Genomic DNA, 15,414 nt, shown 5'->3' with positions numbered 1-15,414 from the left:
CGGGAGCCAGCTTATAAAAACATTACAGGTATGCAGTTTTCCATGAGCAGGCCTTGAGTTACAACTACAGACCTCCCCTATAAGGGGACAATTTAAGGGGGCAACATGAAGTGCCACACTTACCTGCTGGACTGGGGGTGCTGGCTGGCTTGGGCCCGTGGGCACAGGGGTGCTGGGTGGTGGCAGCACAGGGGTGAAGCTCATGGAAGGTTCTGGAAAATGCTGAAGGAGTGGAGGGCGGGCAGGGGGTGGCACAGGGCCCACTGACAGGCCAGGCTGCAGAGGATGTGGAGGCTACATTCAGTGACTACCCTTGGTTGGTCCTTCTTATCCCTGTGCCCAGCCCCCTCCCCACCAGGAACATTGTTCTGAGGAAGGTGTCTCAGCAGAAGCCAGGTGTGGTGGCCCTACAACACCATCAACAATACTGAGAAGCCACATGTGCCCACAGTTCCCAGCCAGAAATTTTCTATATCATATTATGATATTATTCTATATCATAAGCCCCACAGAGTATCACTCAACCGTGTAAAAAGATCACCACAGAGGTTTTTCCAGCATTGTAGAAAGAAAGGCTCTTTAGGATATAGGCTGTGGACAGCTTATTTACAAACATGATTCAGACTATAGAAGATGAATCCATACAGAAAGTTCATAAGATAAGAACATATAGCCTGCAGCTACTGGGAAGGTACCAGCACACACGAGAATGGGAACAGAGCTAGCACAGTTAAGCCCTTGGCATGGAAAGGACCTCTGAGACTTAGCCACAAGGGGACAGAAACAGGGCTGCCACACACAGGGAGGGAACTGGTCCATGTAATCAGCAAAAGAACAGAAAACCAACCCATGGATGCAGAGGCTGAGGAGTTGCTTTTACTTTGTCAATACTTTGTGGGGTTCTTTGCTTTTGTTTTGTATAAAAATTCCATGTGCATGGTGTTTTGCCTGCGTCTACATCTGTGCATCACATGCATGCCTGGTACTTTAGGAGGCCAGAAGCAGACACCAGATCCCGTGGCACTAGAGTTACAGATGGTTGTAAGCCACCATGTGAGTGCTGGCAATCAAACCAGGTCCTCTGCAGTCCTGTATTACTATGTTTGGCTCTGAGCATCTTCACTGTGCAGAGTCCATAGTACTTATGAGAAAACCTCTGTCTATGTAGGGTTTACATTAGACCACGAGGGTGTTGGCAGTGGAAGGGCTGTGGGGGAGCATCTCTGAACACAAGTTCAGGGTTCAGAGGAGGGACTGATGTCCACCGCTCTCCAGCAGACTTCTCTAGGACATTGCTGGGTAGCAGAGGAACAAGGATTTCCAAAACATCCCTCGCTTCTCCTTTCCTGGTGCTTTAGGCAAGAATGTGGAGGAGGAGGTGCATTTGGGGTCAAGTCTCAAAGTGGGATTTACCTAAAACCATAGACAGCCCTAGCTAGACCAGGCCAGGACAGACTAAGTCACTGTATGTAGCTTAGAAGCAATGGCAGGGCCTAGTGACCCTTTACTTTGGGTGGTCTTCCACTTTGTGACCCCATTCTCCTCCTCTTCCCTGTTTGTTTTCCCCACTGAATCCCAGAGGCACACCACTACAGCAGGCTTCTTCAGGAAATACCAAGAGGTCAGGATGTACCGTCCACAGCACAGCCATCCTTTCTAAGTTATCTTTATGTCAGGAGGCAGGGAAAGAGAATAAAGTGCTCTGGCCCTAAGTCTACAGCTGTGGTCTCTGTCCAGTCTCCTGATTTACATGGGGAGGGTGACACTGAAGACCCATAGGACAGAAGGGACCTGGTGAGAACCAGCACAGCCAGTACATTCCATGTCCCAAGGCAGCCCTAACCATGATTGGAAGGTATGAGAGAGGCACGCAGAACATTTTGGCTCAGCCCCAGCTGGGCAACCTTGTAGGAACAAGCCTCTGGAGCAAGTCCTCCCATATGAGGTCTTCCGGCCATTTAAAACCAAACCTCATTTCATTTTGTAAATTGAATAAAATTGCAAATGTGCATATCATAGCGAATCCTGGGGCCCAGGGAAGCAGAGGTGGACATAATCCAGGGTCCACTGCTTTTCCAAAAGGCTTGCTGGGCCTTTCTAATTGCTCAACTCTGTGTGGACACAGGGAAGAGAACCTGTGTGTCCAGAGGACAAATGCCACACAGCAGACTTCAGCCAGTGCCAAGAAGCCACCACAGCAGTCCAAGACTATGACAACAGAGGCTACCAACATGGTGGGGGAAGCTCCCGAGTGATGAGATGGGGGAGATGGAGCTCACCCTTGGGCCTAAATTGCCCTCTGAGGACTCAGCTGAGCTACCCAGGTCATAGGCAAATTCTCAGGCTGAGTGCTAAGGAATGTGAAACAAGCATTTTCTTCAATGTTTAGAGAAAACACAAAAAAATCACAGGACTTGAATTTGGATCCAGACCACATCTGTACTCTCAGTGGTAGGAGGCATGGGACAGGAGGATCCTAAGGCCTGGTGGCCAGCCAGGGATCTCCAAGTTTGGTGAGAAAACCTGTCTGAAAAAATAAGGTACAGACTCCTAACATCAGTCTTTGGTCTTCAAGTGTACATGCAAGGGTGTATGCACCTGCACCTGCACATACTATATACACAAATAAAATAAAGGCCTGCCTGACCCCTCCCTCATCATCGACTTCCCAGAACATGCGCTGCCTATCAGGAACCCTCATGGCCTCTCTTGCCTTCTCCAAATATTGAAAATGCGTCCCTGCTCCAACCCCATTTTCACCCCCTTGACTTGTAACGGCTGCCTCTACCTGAGGGAGACATGTCAGAAGTCTTGGATATTCCCTAGCAGGCTGGGCAGTGGTAAAAACTCAAAGCTCCAGCTGGTGGTGGTGCAACCCTTAATCCCAGCACTTGGGAGGCAGAGAAAGGCAGATCTCCCTGAGTTTTAGGCTAATCTGGTCTACCAAGTGAGTTCCAGGGCAGCCAGGGCCACACAGGGAAACCCTGTCTTAGAAAGCCGAATAATAATAATAATAATAATAATAATAATAATAATAATAATAATATTACTACTAATAATAATAAAGCTTCAAATTCCATTCTCACACCTGATACACTCCTCTCATCCCTGGGATAGACTAGAAAGAATCCCAGTGTGCTAGCATCATGTACCTGAGTGGTACTGGTAACAACCTATGACAAATCTGGTTGTTTCTATCACAGTTCCTCAAGCAATGCCCTAAGGTCTGTTCCCAGACACTCCACACTCTTTATCCAGGAGTTCTTCATATCTAAGGCTCCTTAGCCTACAGCTCTGCCGCTCCCAGCAAAGATGGCCCTCCCTGGACGGCATCAAGTCTCCCAAGGGAAATGTAGCTGGGAGATGATGACAGGCCACTTTAACCCTGACTATAGTTAGCCTAGATAAGAGACCAAGAGGAAAGAGAGGGGTAGCTCTCAACTTACCACAGTGGCCGGCTGCTGGAAGGGCCCTAGTGTAGGCAGGCTGTGGGTCAAGCCAGGCCCTTCACTCACAGGGGGGCTGCATACGCACGAGGCTGGGGTTGGAGCCGTGTCCACGAGGGAGCTGAGCACCATGCTCTGCTGGCTGCTCTGGGAGTCCGAGTACACAGTAGAGCCCTGGCCACTGTCAAAGGTGCTGTCCGCTGGGGAAGACAAAGGTACGACTTAGCATGGACACCTCCAAATGCCATGTCTCTGGCACTACAGGCAAGTATAGTGGCTTGTTCCTAAATTCCTTCTGCAAGACCATCTGGGTTATTTTCAGGAACTCTGTTTAAACTTTTACCTGCTACACAGCAGCATGTGGAACCACACCTGTGATCCCAACATGGTCTGAGGCCACGTTAAGCAATGCTTGCTAGCACACCAGAAGTAGGTCCTGTCATTCCTGCCCACTCTGGTATGCAGGTGTTGAGGCTGCCCTGCTCTGACGGTGCTTGGCAAAGCAGGCTGCCCACATGGTCAGCCAGTGAAGAATGAAAACCGGAAACCCATTTAAAACAGCACTTTGAGGTTACAGCTTACGGATTCCAAAAGCCACAGACTTTACAACTTGCCACCAAAACACCAAGCTATTTTCACAGGGGGCTGTGTTTCAGGGTGAGTACTCTGTCCACTGATAATTCAAGCCAAGTGAGGGGGATGTACTGCTGGTTCTGCACTACTAATCTTTCCAAAGAGTGATCTTAACCTAAGAAGACAAGGAATGCTGAGGTTTAATTGGGCAAAACCAATTACACAAGCGGCTCTGGTTTTAAATGAGCCAACTACTTACTCATTAGAGCGACCATGTCTACCTAGATAGACAGGAAGGGAGGGGAGAGGGAGAGAATGCAGGGGGAGAGGGTGGTGGGGATGAGGAAGGTGGCCCTCACACTAACAAGATTCAAGAGGCACAGCTCCAGCCATGTGTGTGACACTTTAAATAATGCAAGTGACTTGTATAGGTTACATGTATAATTACAACTTCACTTAGTTTACCCCCCCCATTAGTTACATGGCAACAAAAGCTATCTGCTCAGGTCAGTTGGGACTGCTGGTGAAGAATGGTGAAAGCTTATAAATATATATATTTTTATATAATAAATGTATATTAATATAACATAATATAATATGTACTATAATATATATGTGTGTGTATATAAAATTTATTTATTTGGTTTTTAGAGACAGGGTTTTTCTGTATAGCCCCGGCTGTCCTGGAACTCACTTTGTAGACTAGGCTGTCCTCAAACTTAGAGATCTGACTGCCTCTGCCTTCTGAGTGCTGGGATTAAAAGTAGCTACCACCACCAGCTAGTGAGTATATTCATGTACAGATGTCCACATATATAGTCCCATGTGTGGAGGTGCACGCATGTGTGAATATGTATATACATATGTCCATGTGAGTACAGGGGTGAGTATGATGTACGATATGTGTGGGTGTGTTTACATCCATGGATTCTCTGCAATATAAGGGTATATACACTGGGTATGCATCTGCACATATATGCTCTGTGTGTGTGTGTGTGTGTCCTCTCAGGATGGTCTCTGAGATAGACCATCTCTGGAAGAACAGTTAAAAGACTTAGTAGCCATTTGTTGCCTCTGAGAGGACAAGTAATTTTCCTGGACACCCTTAGGGGTTTAAGATTCTGAAAATTATGACTATACTACATCTATCTTAAAGAAAATACAGTAAGTGGGCAGAAACCCTTTGAAAAGTCACACACATGGCTGGAATTATGCCTTTGAAAAGCCATGGTCTCAGTGCTCAGCCCCTCGGTGTCCCGAGTCACACACGAAGAGATCTGCCGGCAGAGAATTCCTACGCTTGACATGAACTTGTCGCCTACTCTCCATCTCCACAGCAGTTTTTCATACTGGGTCACTGTGACCTTCAGCATGTGACCACAGTCGGGACATTGTTTCTAGGTCTCAAGCTGGATCTCTCCAAAGTACAGCACAGAGCTCAGCGTGGGGTGAAATAAACAGCGGGCAGAGGACTTCAAAGCCGGGGCCGCTCATCTGCATGTAAGAAGTCTTCTTGGACGCTATTTGAGTCATGAACGAAGGGGCTGCATATTAAACACACAGGGCCCCAGTCTTTCCACATGGACAGCTTCAAATATTGGTCTGGGCAGGTCACTGGGCTCTGTTGATCTGTTCCAGGCTGGTTCACAGATTGGGCAAAGCCATGTCTCCTGCCTCAGATCATTGCTGAGGTTTCAGACATGGGAGCCAAAAAGGACACTGGCTGCCTATCCTGAAACTTACTGGCTCCTCTCAGGATGGCCTCTGAGGAAGCCTGCATCTAATTCACCTCGAGAGAAAAAACTTCTTGTAAGTGGACAAACGCTCTCAGAGGTTTCTACTGAGAACAATAGCAGAGATGGGCAATCTCAGTGATAAACACTCCAAGCCAAGACAGCCACCACTTGGTCCCCTGCAGTCATCCCCCTCACCTAAAGACTGGGCAAAGGTACTTCCCTTGGCCTTTGTATTCCTCCACGAGGTCAGGACTGCTCCTCTAAGAGAGAATAAAGAACCAGCCGCCAATCCACAGATTCACAGGTGGAAATGGTTCGCTCAGACTCTACTAGGTCAAGGACATCTGACTTGGGAAGCCAGACTCTAGTAATCCTTAACCCTCTGGTCAGGTGTCACTGGGAGATGTAGGTAAAGCCCAATTCTTTTCCTGAAACAATCATCCATACCCTGCAGGAATCAGGACTTATGTTTCCTAGCACTTGAGGGCCATCTGTTAGCCCTATAAACCCAGGAACACACACTCTCTCTTAAGAGAGCCCTGGCACAAGGTGGTTAGCAGGAAGTAAGCCTGGAACAGGAGACCAAAGCCTAGTCAAAGCTTCAGGGAACCACTTACAGCTGGAAACAACAACCTAGTCACCTGAGGATAAATAGGAGCTCACTGGTTACCTGCCTTTCTCAGAGTGTCATAATAAAAGATGAGGACTCTGTTTTGCTTTGCCCTAAAACTGGTTATGCTGGTAAGGATGGGAGAAAGGACACAGCTGACCATGGCGACCCCGTTCCATATATACTCACAGGCTAAGGAGGTAACACTAGCTGGCAAGGTAGGGGGCAGAAGATGCTGGTCTGCCTCAGGCTCCTCAGATTCTGGCTGTCCAGGCTGCCCACTCTGTGCATGGTAGGTCACCTGGACCTGCAGGGGTGCTGCCAGACCCCTGGCCTTGTCAGGGCTGCCCGAGTCCTTTGGCTCCTGAGACTGCAGTGCAGGCCAGATCCTTTCACGCCGCCACTGAATTAGTGCTACCCGGTCACGGATGGACTTGGCCACAATCTTCACATCACTCTCATGGAAAAATCCAGACTCGATCTGGGAAGGCAGACACATGGTCAAGTGTCTTGGGGATCAGCCATCCTGCATGCATCACTTATACAATCATACACACCCTACTGCTTAGATCACCTCTACCATAGTCCTCAGGTCTCCTCAGCCACCTTAGGGCCTTTAACAGTCTTTGAAGTTGATAGGCTTCAGTTCGTGGGATGACAGCTCACGCCCAGCAAGTATTTCAATGATCTTGTAGACCCTGACCATCCAGGAAGGAGGAGGCCCATGTGGTTATTGGAAAGCAGTATGGGGAACACGTGGGCCTGACAAAATCCTAAACTCCCATTATCAGCAGGGAAATGCAGCAAGCTCACTGGACATGTCTGTGACAAAACCACTTCCTGAGACAGAAGAAACCACCCCCCCACACACACCCCATGGTTGGACTGCAGGAGCTAACTGGGACTCACAAAAATCTGGGATTAAGCCCCTTCTCTTCATGAAGACCACAGTTCTAGGAAGACTGAGTGGGGATGCCGGAGAAATAGCTCAAAGGTAAGAAGACCAGGGTTCTGTCCCCTGCACCCGTGATAGGTGGCTCACCAGTAATTTCATCTCCAGGGATCTAACACCCTCTTCTGGACTCTGTGGGCACTGAGGGCACTGCACAGCTGTGTGTATTATACCACTACTACCCCACCCACAATACACATAATCTAAAAATAAATCTTTTTTTTTAAAGAAATAAATAATAGCCAGGCAGTGGTGGCACATGCCTTTAATCCCAGCACTTGGGAGGCAGAGGCAGGTAGATTTCTGAGTTCATTCGAGGCCAGCCTGGTCTACAGAGCGAGTTCCAGGACAGTCAGGGCTACACAGAGAAACCCTGTCTTGAAAAAACAAACAAAACAAAACAAAACAAAAAACCCAAAACAAACAAACAAACAAACAAAAAAGAAATAATAGATTTTTTTTTTAAAGGCCAGGTTTCACTGTGTATCCCTACCTGGCATGGAACTCACTATGTAGACCAGGCTGACCTTGACCATGGAATGGACCCATGGTACCCCTGGGTCCCTGAGCTACCAGTAAAATAGTCATGAACCCACAGGCACATGGATGGCAGTTGTATGTGAATGTGCAGATAACTTGTCTCCACGAGCTATGCCTAACCTAAGGGTCCTGAAACAACATCTACAATCCTGAGAGGCCACGGGAAACCAGAGCTGCCACTGGCTCAATGGCTCAGGGCTGGGCAGGAGAACAAGGAAGATAAGCCAGAACTGTTAGGACATGCGCTCAGGAAGGACTTGGACGTGCAAAATGACATGGGAGCTGGCCCTGGGGCAAATCCAGGACATCTGACCACCAGAACACCAGAATGAATGGCAACACAGTGATGCTTTAAATCCTAGCAGTTTCCAGACCACACATGAGGACAAGAAGGACAGGGGTATCCCACTGGAATCAGGTTGAGAGATGTGAAGGATCTCACTCTTTCTATTTCTTCCTTTCCATAACTGTCTCTGTGCATCTGAATCTCTTCTTATCCCCCCACCCCCTGCCGACCCATTTCTCTCAGGTATTACTGCACTGGGTGAGATCACATCCTGAGTTATTCTCCGCAGAGACCCATCAGCAGGAAACTCTGGTCCTCTGCTGCATGGGCCACCAGACCTGACTCACACCTGACTGTACCTCAATAAGAGGCCCTAAGCCATCCCTTTCCCCCAACTTGAAGCCTGCACAGGCAGAAGCACTCAGAGTGTTATGGTTGGCCTAATCTGCTGTGAAGCTATGGACATCTAAATAGAACTGTGGTGTGTTGTCTCAGAGCAAGTATTCTACACAATGGGATGGACAGAAACATATCGCCCCAGGTAGGCTACAGTGACAAAGTGGCCCCTTCTGTGAAATTCTTGAGGATGCATTGCCTACCTCAAAGGGGCATCTGAGCTCTTCCCAAGTGCCAGGATGTAGTCCTCTGAAGACAGAGGACTGAAAAGTCACAGAGCCCCGTGATAGTAGATTAATGCTTGGACACTAAGAATCCAAGGGTCCTGAGGAATGACGGTAGCATGCTGATGGTATTTTTGATTCTGAATGCAAGAACCCCCACCCCCACTTCATAGGACATAACAGACAGGAATGTACTCAGGGTGAAGGGCGCCAGGCAGCAGCTCACTCTCAAATAGTATGTGGTGGGGGTGGGAGTTGTTCTCTGTAACACTCTCCAACTTTCCAGGAGGCTTGGCCAGATCATTTCAAGGCAGTTTATTTTGAGAGACAACTCGGCTTGTCAGAGAGATCCCGCATGGAAATCTCCCAGGTGAAGGCCTCACTGACTCTGTCAGAGCATAAGCTGGGCATGTGGCCAAGGAAAGTGTCAGATGAGAGAGGCCAGAGGACATAGAATCTTCTGTGGGATCTGCCCACTGGCAGATGGGAGGCCTGTGGTTCAGCCATCATCTTGGTGGGAACACTTTCTAGCAGCAGGACATTCCTCACCCCAAGAGAAAACCAGATGAGGGTCTTTCTGTCCTTACAATCTAGAGCAGGCTCTTTCCAGAAACTTCCAAGCCAATGACAGAAGCATTTGTGAGGCAGCTGAGGCTATACAGGCCAGAAGGACCCACATCAGGTGTGGCCTAGAATGAGTGACCCCAGGCAAGTGTGGTAACTATCACTGATCCCTGGGAGGGGTCAAGTACGGAGCACGTGGTCAGGGCCATCCCTAAAGTCTCAGGTAATCTCAGTCCACATTAAAGACAGTTGGCTGTTCCTGCCATTTGCAGGATGCTTGCTCTAAGGCTCCCTGACTCTAGTAGGCACAAACTACCTGACCACCTCACACATACCATGGCTATTTCCATTTACATTTTAACACTTCAGCCATCCCCAGGATGGGCCTAACTGCCTGTAGCCCAGTACCATACAGAACTTGCCCCGTTCAACCTCACTGTGCCATGCTGACCCGAATCCACACCCTATAATCCATCTTCATCCTCATCCCCCTCTCAGAGTTCCCATCTAGACTCTAGAGTGTCTGTGGCACCTCACACTTGTGTAGCCTCAGGAGTCTAGGGTCTTGCCAGTGACTCCTTCTATAGCCTAGGCCCAGGGAAGGGCTGATGGCCTGGACAGTAAGGACCCTGAAGTTTCTAAAGTAGAGGATGAAGAAGAGCAAAGCTGGAACCCAGAACCCATCCTGAGGCCCCGTCAGAGAATGGCAGAGCTATGAGATGGACCTATGTGTGGCTGCTCACAAAACAAAGCCCTCACAGGGAGAATGTGGAACTTTCAATTTGCCATGTGTGGTGACCGGGCTAGGCAGAGTGGGGATACACCTTGGTGGTGGGGGCATTAATATCATCATCATCATCTGGATTTTTGAGACAGGGTTTCTCTGTGTAGCCCCAGCTGTTTTGGAACCTGCTCTGTAGACCAGGGCAGGCTTTGAACTCAGAGATTCTCCTACCTCTACCTCCTAAGTGCTGGGATAAAAGACATGTGTGTACCACCACCATTTGGTATCTATCATTCTTCTTTAAGTTGACACAAGTCATGTCCTTTCTACATGGATGCCCATTTGATGAACAACATGCCTCATAATGGAAAGAAAATGCAGTTTGAGGCAGAAGAGGGGTGAGGGGAGAAGATGGGAGGGATTCATTCAGGGGAGAGTGCTGGGCTCAGGACTTCCCTAGCACTGACACAAGGACATAGCCTGAGATTTCAGCCAAGTAGCAGGGACCAGCTGAGGTGACTCACCTACAATGGCCCTACACTGCAGGAAGTGCTGTCCTTCTTTACCCTATGACAAGCAGAGGTAGGGTAGAGCCTTGGGTGTCAACTGCTTAAGAAGCAGTTAAGCAACATCCAGGAAGGGTGAGAGCAGTATGCTTGGGTTTAGGACACTGAGTCTTTCAGGGAACTGAAAACAAACTGGGAATCTGAGGTCTGGGTGAAGCCAGACACTCAGAATCTCCCTGTCAGGGATGTTGAGCATCACCCTGAAAGCAGCACTCAGGATGCAATTACTCACACTGAGCCCCAACATCCCCTTACCACATCTTGGCTATCCTACAGCCACTGATCACAAGGCTCGGCTCCCAAATCCCGTGTGCCCTACCTGGCTCAGTGCAGAGAGGGCTGAATCACATTTGTAGTGCGGCCCTGGCCTCATTTATGAAGAAGTCAAGTGTGGTGTTTTGAATAGGTATGGACCCCAGAGACTCGTATGTTTGAATGCTTGGCCCAAAGGGAGTGGCACTATTAGGAGATGTGAGCTTGTTGGAGCAGATGTGGTCTTGCTGGAGGAAGTGTGTCACTGTGGGGGCGGGCTTTGAGGTCTCACATGCTCAAGCTATGCCCAGTGTGACACAGTCTCCTGCTGCCTGCAGATCAAGATGTAGAACTCTCAGCTCCTTCTCCAGCATCATGGCTGCCTGGATGCTGCCATGCTTCCCACCATGATGATAATAGACTGAAACTCTGAACTGTAAGTCAGCCCCAATTAAATGTTGTCCTTTATGAGAGTTCTCTTGGTCATGGTGTCTGTTCACAGCAATAAGACCCTAACTAAAACAGCAAGAATTTTATATTATCTGAAGAGATTCTGCCATGTTAAAACAATGACCTTGAGTAACTGTCAATAGAACAAGCTTATAATGAGAGCGTCCATGTTGTTCAAGTCACTTGCCTCGGATGACACTAAACACTTGAAATGTGGCCAATGAGACTAAGTTCTATACTGTAATTAAATTTTAGTAGGCACTGGTGGGTCATGTCTACCATTTTTGATGGTGTTGGCCTAGAAAACTGAGTAGAATAATCCAGTCTGGTATCCAGGCTCTAGAAATTCCTATGTCCTGGCTATTCTCTTATAGATGTTAGGATCTCACAGTGGTGCTTCAGGGCCCAGACCTAGGCCACCCATTGCCCTAAAAGGGTTCTGCTCCTTCGACTCTGTTACCCCATCAGGCTCAGTGTCTCCTCCTGAGGCCCAGTCTGACATCCCAAGCAGAAAAGGGTCACCCTGCTCACCACAGACAGGAAGTGGGGCACACCTGTGCTCTTTCATAACCCTTCAAGATGGTAAAGTACCAGGACCCAAAACAACACAAGAGCATCTCCAAAGAAGGAGAGGAGTATCTCATGTTCAAAGCCATAGCCCTGGGGCAAACTGGTAAGAGTTTGGTTAAGGCAAGCAAAGCCCTTCCCTCTCTCCACTTTCCCATTAGATTCCTTCCCGAACTATGCCCAGAATGCTTGTCTCCCAGGTCCTGCGCAGAATCTCCATCCTTAGCCCTCCTGTCACTGTACACACTTGGCCACACAGGAGCAATCACAACCCCTCCCTCAAGACTGCCCTGACCCTCCCATGTCCCCACCATCCTCCTGGGGGCAAGTGCCCTTTTGGAAAGGCAATTGATGTGATTTTTTTTATTAACCCGAATTGGCCCATGGGTAGTCTGGGCCCCTTTACGTGTCATTACCATTTCCTGGGCCACATCATCGGGGGTCTCCTTCTCCAAGTCAAAGGTAAACTCTATGGCTCCATTGTCTTTGGGCTTGCCCTTCAGCTTCTTGGGGTCTTCCACCCAAAGCCGCAGGGCTATGGTAGACTTCCTGCCGTGGTCCTCCTCTGCGAGTTCTACCCGGACGCCCGTGTCTTCCGCAAAGAAGGCATGGCTCAGCAGGTCCTTAATCTCATACCTGGAGGAAAAGTGTCTCCCAGGCAGGGCTCAAGGGACAAGGGGGCTTCACACCCATCTACATGCACAATATCAGGCCACCACCCAACATACTGTGCAGGTTATCCTAGAAATTTCTCTCACTTCATTTCCGGTTGGCAGGCTCTGCCCCCAACGGTAGGACACAGGTGTGCACACTAGCATTCCCTAATTCCCAGGAGATGCTGAGAAATTATAACCTGATATACTTTCATTGCAGTGTGCTTTAAGACAGCTTCCTACTCCAATTACAAAAAGAAACCACATGCTATACCAGGCCACCTGCTCGACAAGGAGAAATAGACTGTGCTGAGATGTACAGGTAAGTCTTCAATCTTCATAAGAGATTCCTGGCTTAGGGTGGATGAGAGGAAATAGAACCCAGGGTTCCCGGACCTCACTGTAGCAGTGAGGTTAGTAGGGAGCCTCTCTCAGGAAGAAGGGGTGTGTAAGAATGGAGGCAGGCAGACAGAAAGATAAGTAAGAACTTGCTAGACCTATGGATTAGGAGCTAGAACCTAGCCATAGGAGATGCCACCCAGGGACCAGGTCATCTAGCAGCTAGGTGCTGCCATATGATGACTTGCATGCACCCAAACATAGGTTCCTAACCACTGTGTCTGGTCTGTTCTCTAGTGAAAATACAATTGATCAGACATCATCCTTTGTCCTAAGTCTGGCTTCTTCTGGACATCACACTGATGGCAATGAAGACCAGCTACCTATCCCTCTCTACTCCTGAGAATGTCGTATGGATGGGTAGGTACAACTCAGTTTGTTTTATGGGTAGGAAAGCTAAAAGGTACCCCTAGCTTCCTGGTTGTCCAGCTGGGAAGACCAGTCCTCTTTTAAAGAGAAATTGGCTTTATAGAGCACATGAGAGGTCCAAAGGTGAAATCTGTGGGCTGAGATGTGTGTGGTCGGAACATGTCCACTCCTATGGTGTACAGCCCGCTGTTCAGGGAGGGACAGAACAAAGGCCTGCATCCTCAGCACTTCAGACTGGATTAGGAGCCTGTCTCTGGAGCCAGGAAAGGATGTAGGTCCTACACTGCTCATGGCAACTCACAAGCCTGGTGTCACATAGCCTGAGTCAGTTGGCCTGACCTGGGAAGGCTGCATGGAGAACACAGCCCTAAACTCCAGCTGGACCAGCATCAGCTGGAGCACACCGGAGCCCGGCGTGCGGCTCACCTCTCCTCTTTGTTCTTGCAGATGCACTCCCCGATGATCTCCTTGATCTCAGGATCATGCACCTTCTCGAAGCTGGCCGGCTTGATGCCCTGAGGAGAACAGAGCAAAGTTACCTGGCACCACCCAGAGCTGAGGCACCATGGACACCCTGGTGTATCCCATGGCCCAGCTTGCTACCCAGGGCTCTTCCCAGCCTGAGGCCTGGGACCCATCGGAGCCTCCTGGGCTTCACTGAGTTGAGGGCAGAGCTGTGTTCTGGAGCTGAGGGAGCTATGAGGCAGAATTCCAGAAAGAAAAGAATGATAAAGATCCCATAAGTCTACAGTCTCCTCAAACCTTTGCTTAAAACCAAGATGAGTAACTAGTGAGCACCACCAATCTGGGCAAAGAATGAAGCTGTCGGCTGAGCCACACTACAGCTCACACAGAGCAGAGATGCTGCGGTGGTAGTGTATGATGCTCAAACAGAAACCGCTAGAAATGCTAGGAGGCAAGAAGACAGGACCCCTTACCAGGCAGAAAGGGCAGGCAACAGAAATGAGAGCACGCTGGGAGCTGCAGGCAAGGGGCAAGGGTAAAACTCATCGTAGCTGTGGAGCAGTCATTAAAAAACATACTTCTGGTGATGAGGAGAAATTATAGATGCAGAGAAAGAACCAACCAGAAATGGAAACTTCACAGGTCACACATGCAGACAAAAAGACCAAAGCTGCTGGGCATGGAGAAGAGAGACAGACACACCACTCTGTTCCCTTCTCCTCAGAATTTGTGATATTAAGGAGGGCAGGTTGGCACATAACACACATATTAACTAGGCCATCAGAAGGAGAGGATGGTGAGCACTTAAGGAAAATAAGACATAAAACCTGAGCCGGGCGGTGGTGGCGCACGCCTTTAATCCCAGCACTTGGGAGGCAGAGGCAGGTGGATTTCTGAGTTCGAGGCCAGCCTGGTCTACAGAGTGGGTTCCAGGACAGCCAGGGCTACACAGAGAAACCCTGTCTCGAAAAAACCAAAAAACAAACAAACAAAACCTGAGATGATGGTGTAGGCAGTCAAAAGATTGCTGTAAGCATCATCTAATTGCCAGGTTTGTCTGGGAAAGGCAGAGACAGGCAGATCCCAGGACACACTGGCCAGATGTCTAGACAAAATGGTGAGCTCTACAGTTCTAGGTTCAGTCAGACACCCTTTCTCCAAAGTAATGTAGAGACTCAAGGACTGAGGAAGACATCTTGATAACTTCTAGGCCCCACATATGCCCACATAGGTGATCACACACACACACACACACACACACACACACACACACACACACACACAGAGTGGGGGGGAGGGAGGAAGGGAGGGAAAGAGAGAGAGAGAGAGAGAGAGAGAGAGAGAGAGAGAGAGAGAGAGCGAGAGAGAAGAAATGGTATTTAAGTTATTTCCAACTTGAATGAAAACACTAGGCCTGTGGATAATCCCACTCAAGCCCCAGAATGGGGTAGAAGCAGGCAGAGGATGGGAGGAAGCCTTGGTCCTCTAAGCTCTTCTCTTCAGCACAAGGCCAGTAGCCAATGTTCTTCTCACTCAGGGAGGACACAGAGAACATGTTGGGTATATGGAGCAGCCCCAAGCCTCAGACTCAGGCCAAGGCCCTCTACCATGTTGTCATGAGAATCATCATCTGGCACTAACA

General features: G+C 48.9%; 1 protein-coding gene across 13 annotated transcripts in view; it reads right to left on the bottom strand.

Moving 5' to 3' along the window:
• Positions 1-15,414, bottom strand: part of Wnk2 (WNK lysine deficient protein kinase 2) — a 104,201-nt gene that overhangs the window by 39,054 nt on the left and 49,733 nt on the right. For all 13 annotated transcript variants that reach the window (XM_076939060.1, XM_076939057.1, XM_076939061.1 and 10 more), the window contains 5 exons: positions 13,734-13,822; positions 12,303-12,522; positions 6,555-6,846; positions 3,447-3,646; positions 124-276 (listed from right to left, as the gene is read on the bottom strand). In XM_076939060.1, the coding sequence (XP_076795175.1) occupies positions 124-276; positions 3,447-3,646; positions 6,555-6,846; positions 12,303-12,522; positions 13,734-13,822 (954 nt within the window). The remainder of the gene's footprint in view (positions 1-123; positions 277-3,446; positions 3,647-6,554; positions 6,847-12,302; positions 12,523-13,733; positions 13,823-15,414) is intronic.

This window comes from Arvicanthis niloticus, chromosome 8 (assembly GCF_011762505.2).
Source record: "Arvicanthis niloticus isolate mArvNil1 chromosome 8, mArvNil1.pat.X, whole genome shotgun sequence".
Lineage (NCBI taxonomy): Eukaryota > Metazoa > Chordata > Mammalia > Rodentia > Muridae > Arvicanthis > Arvicanthis niloticus.
The sequence above is the reverse complement of the archived record's forward strand: the minus strand, read 5'-3'. Positions and strand labels throughout refer to the sequence as shown.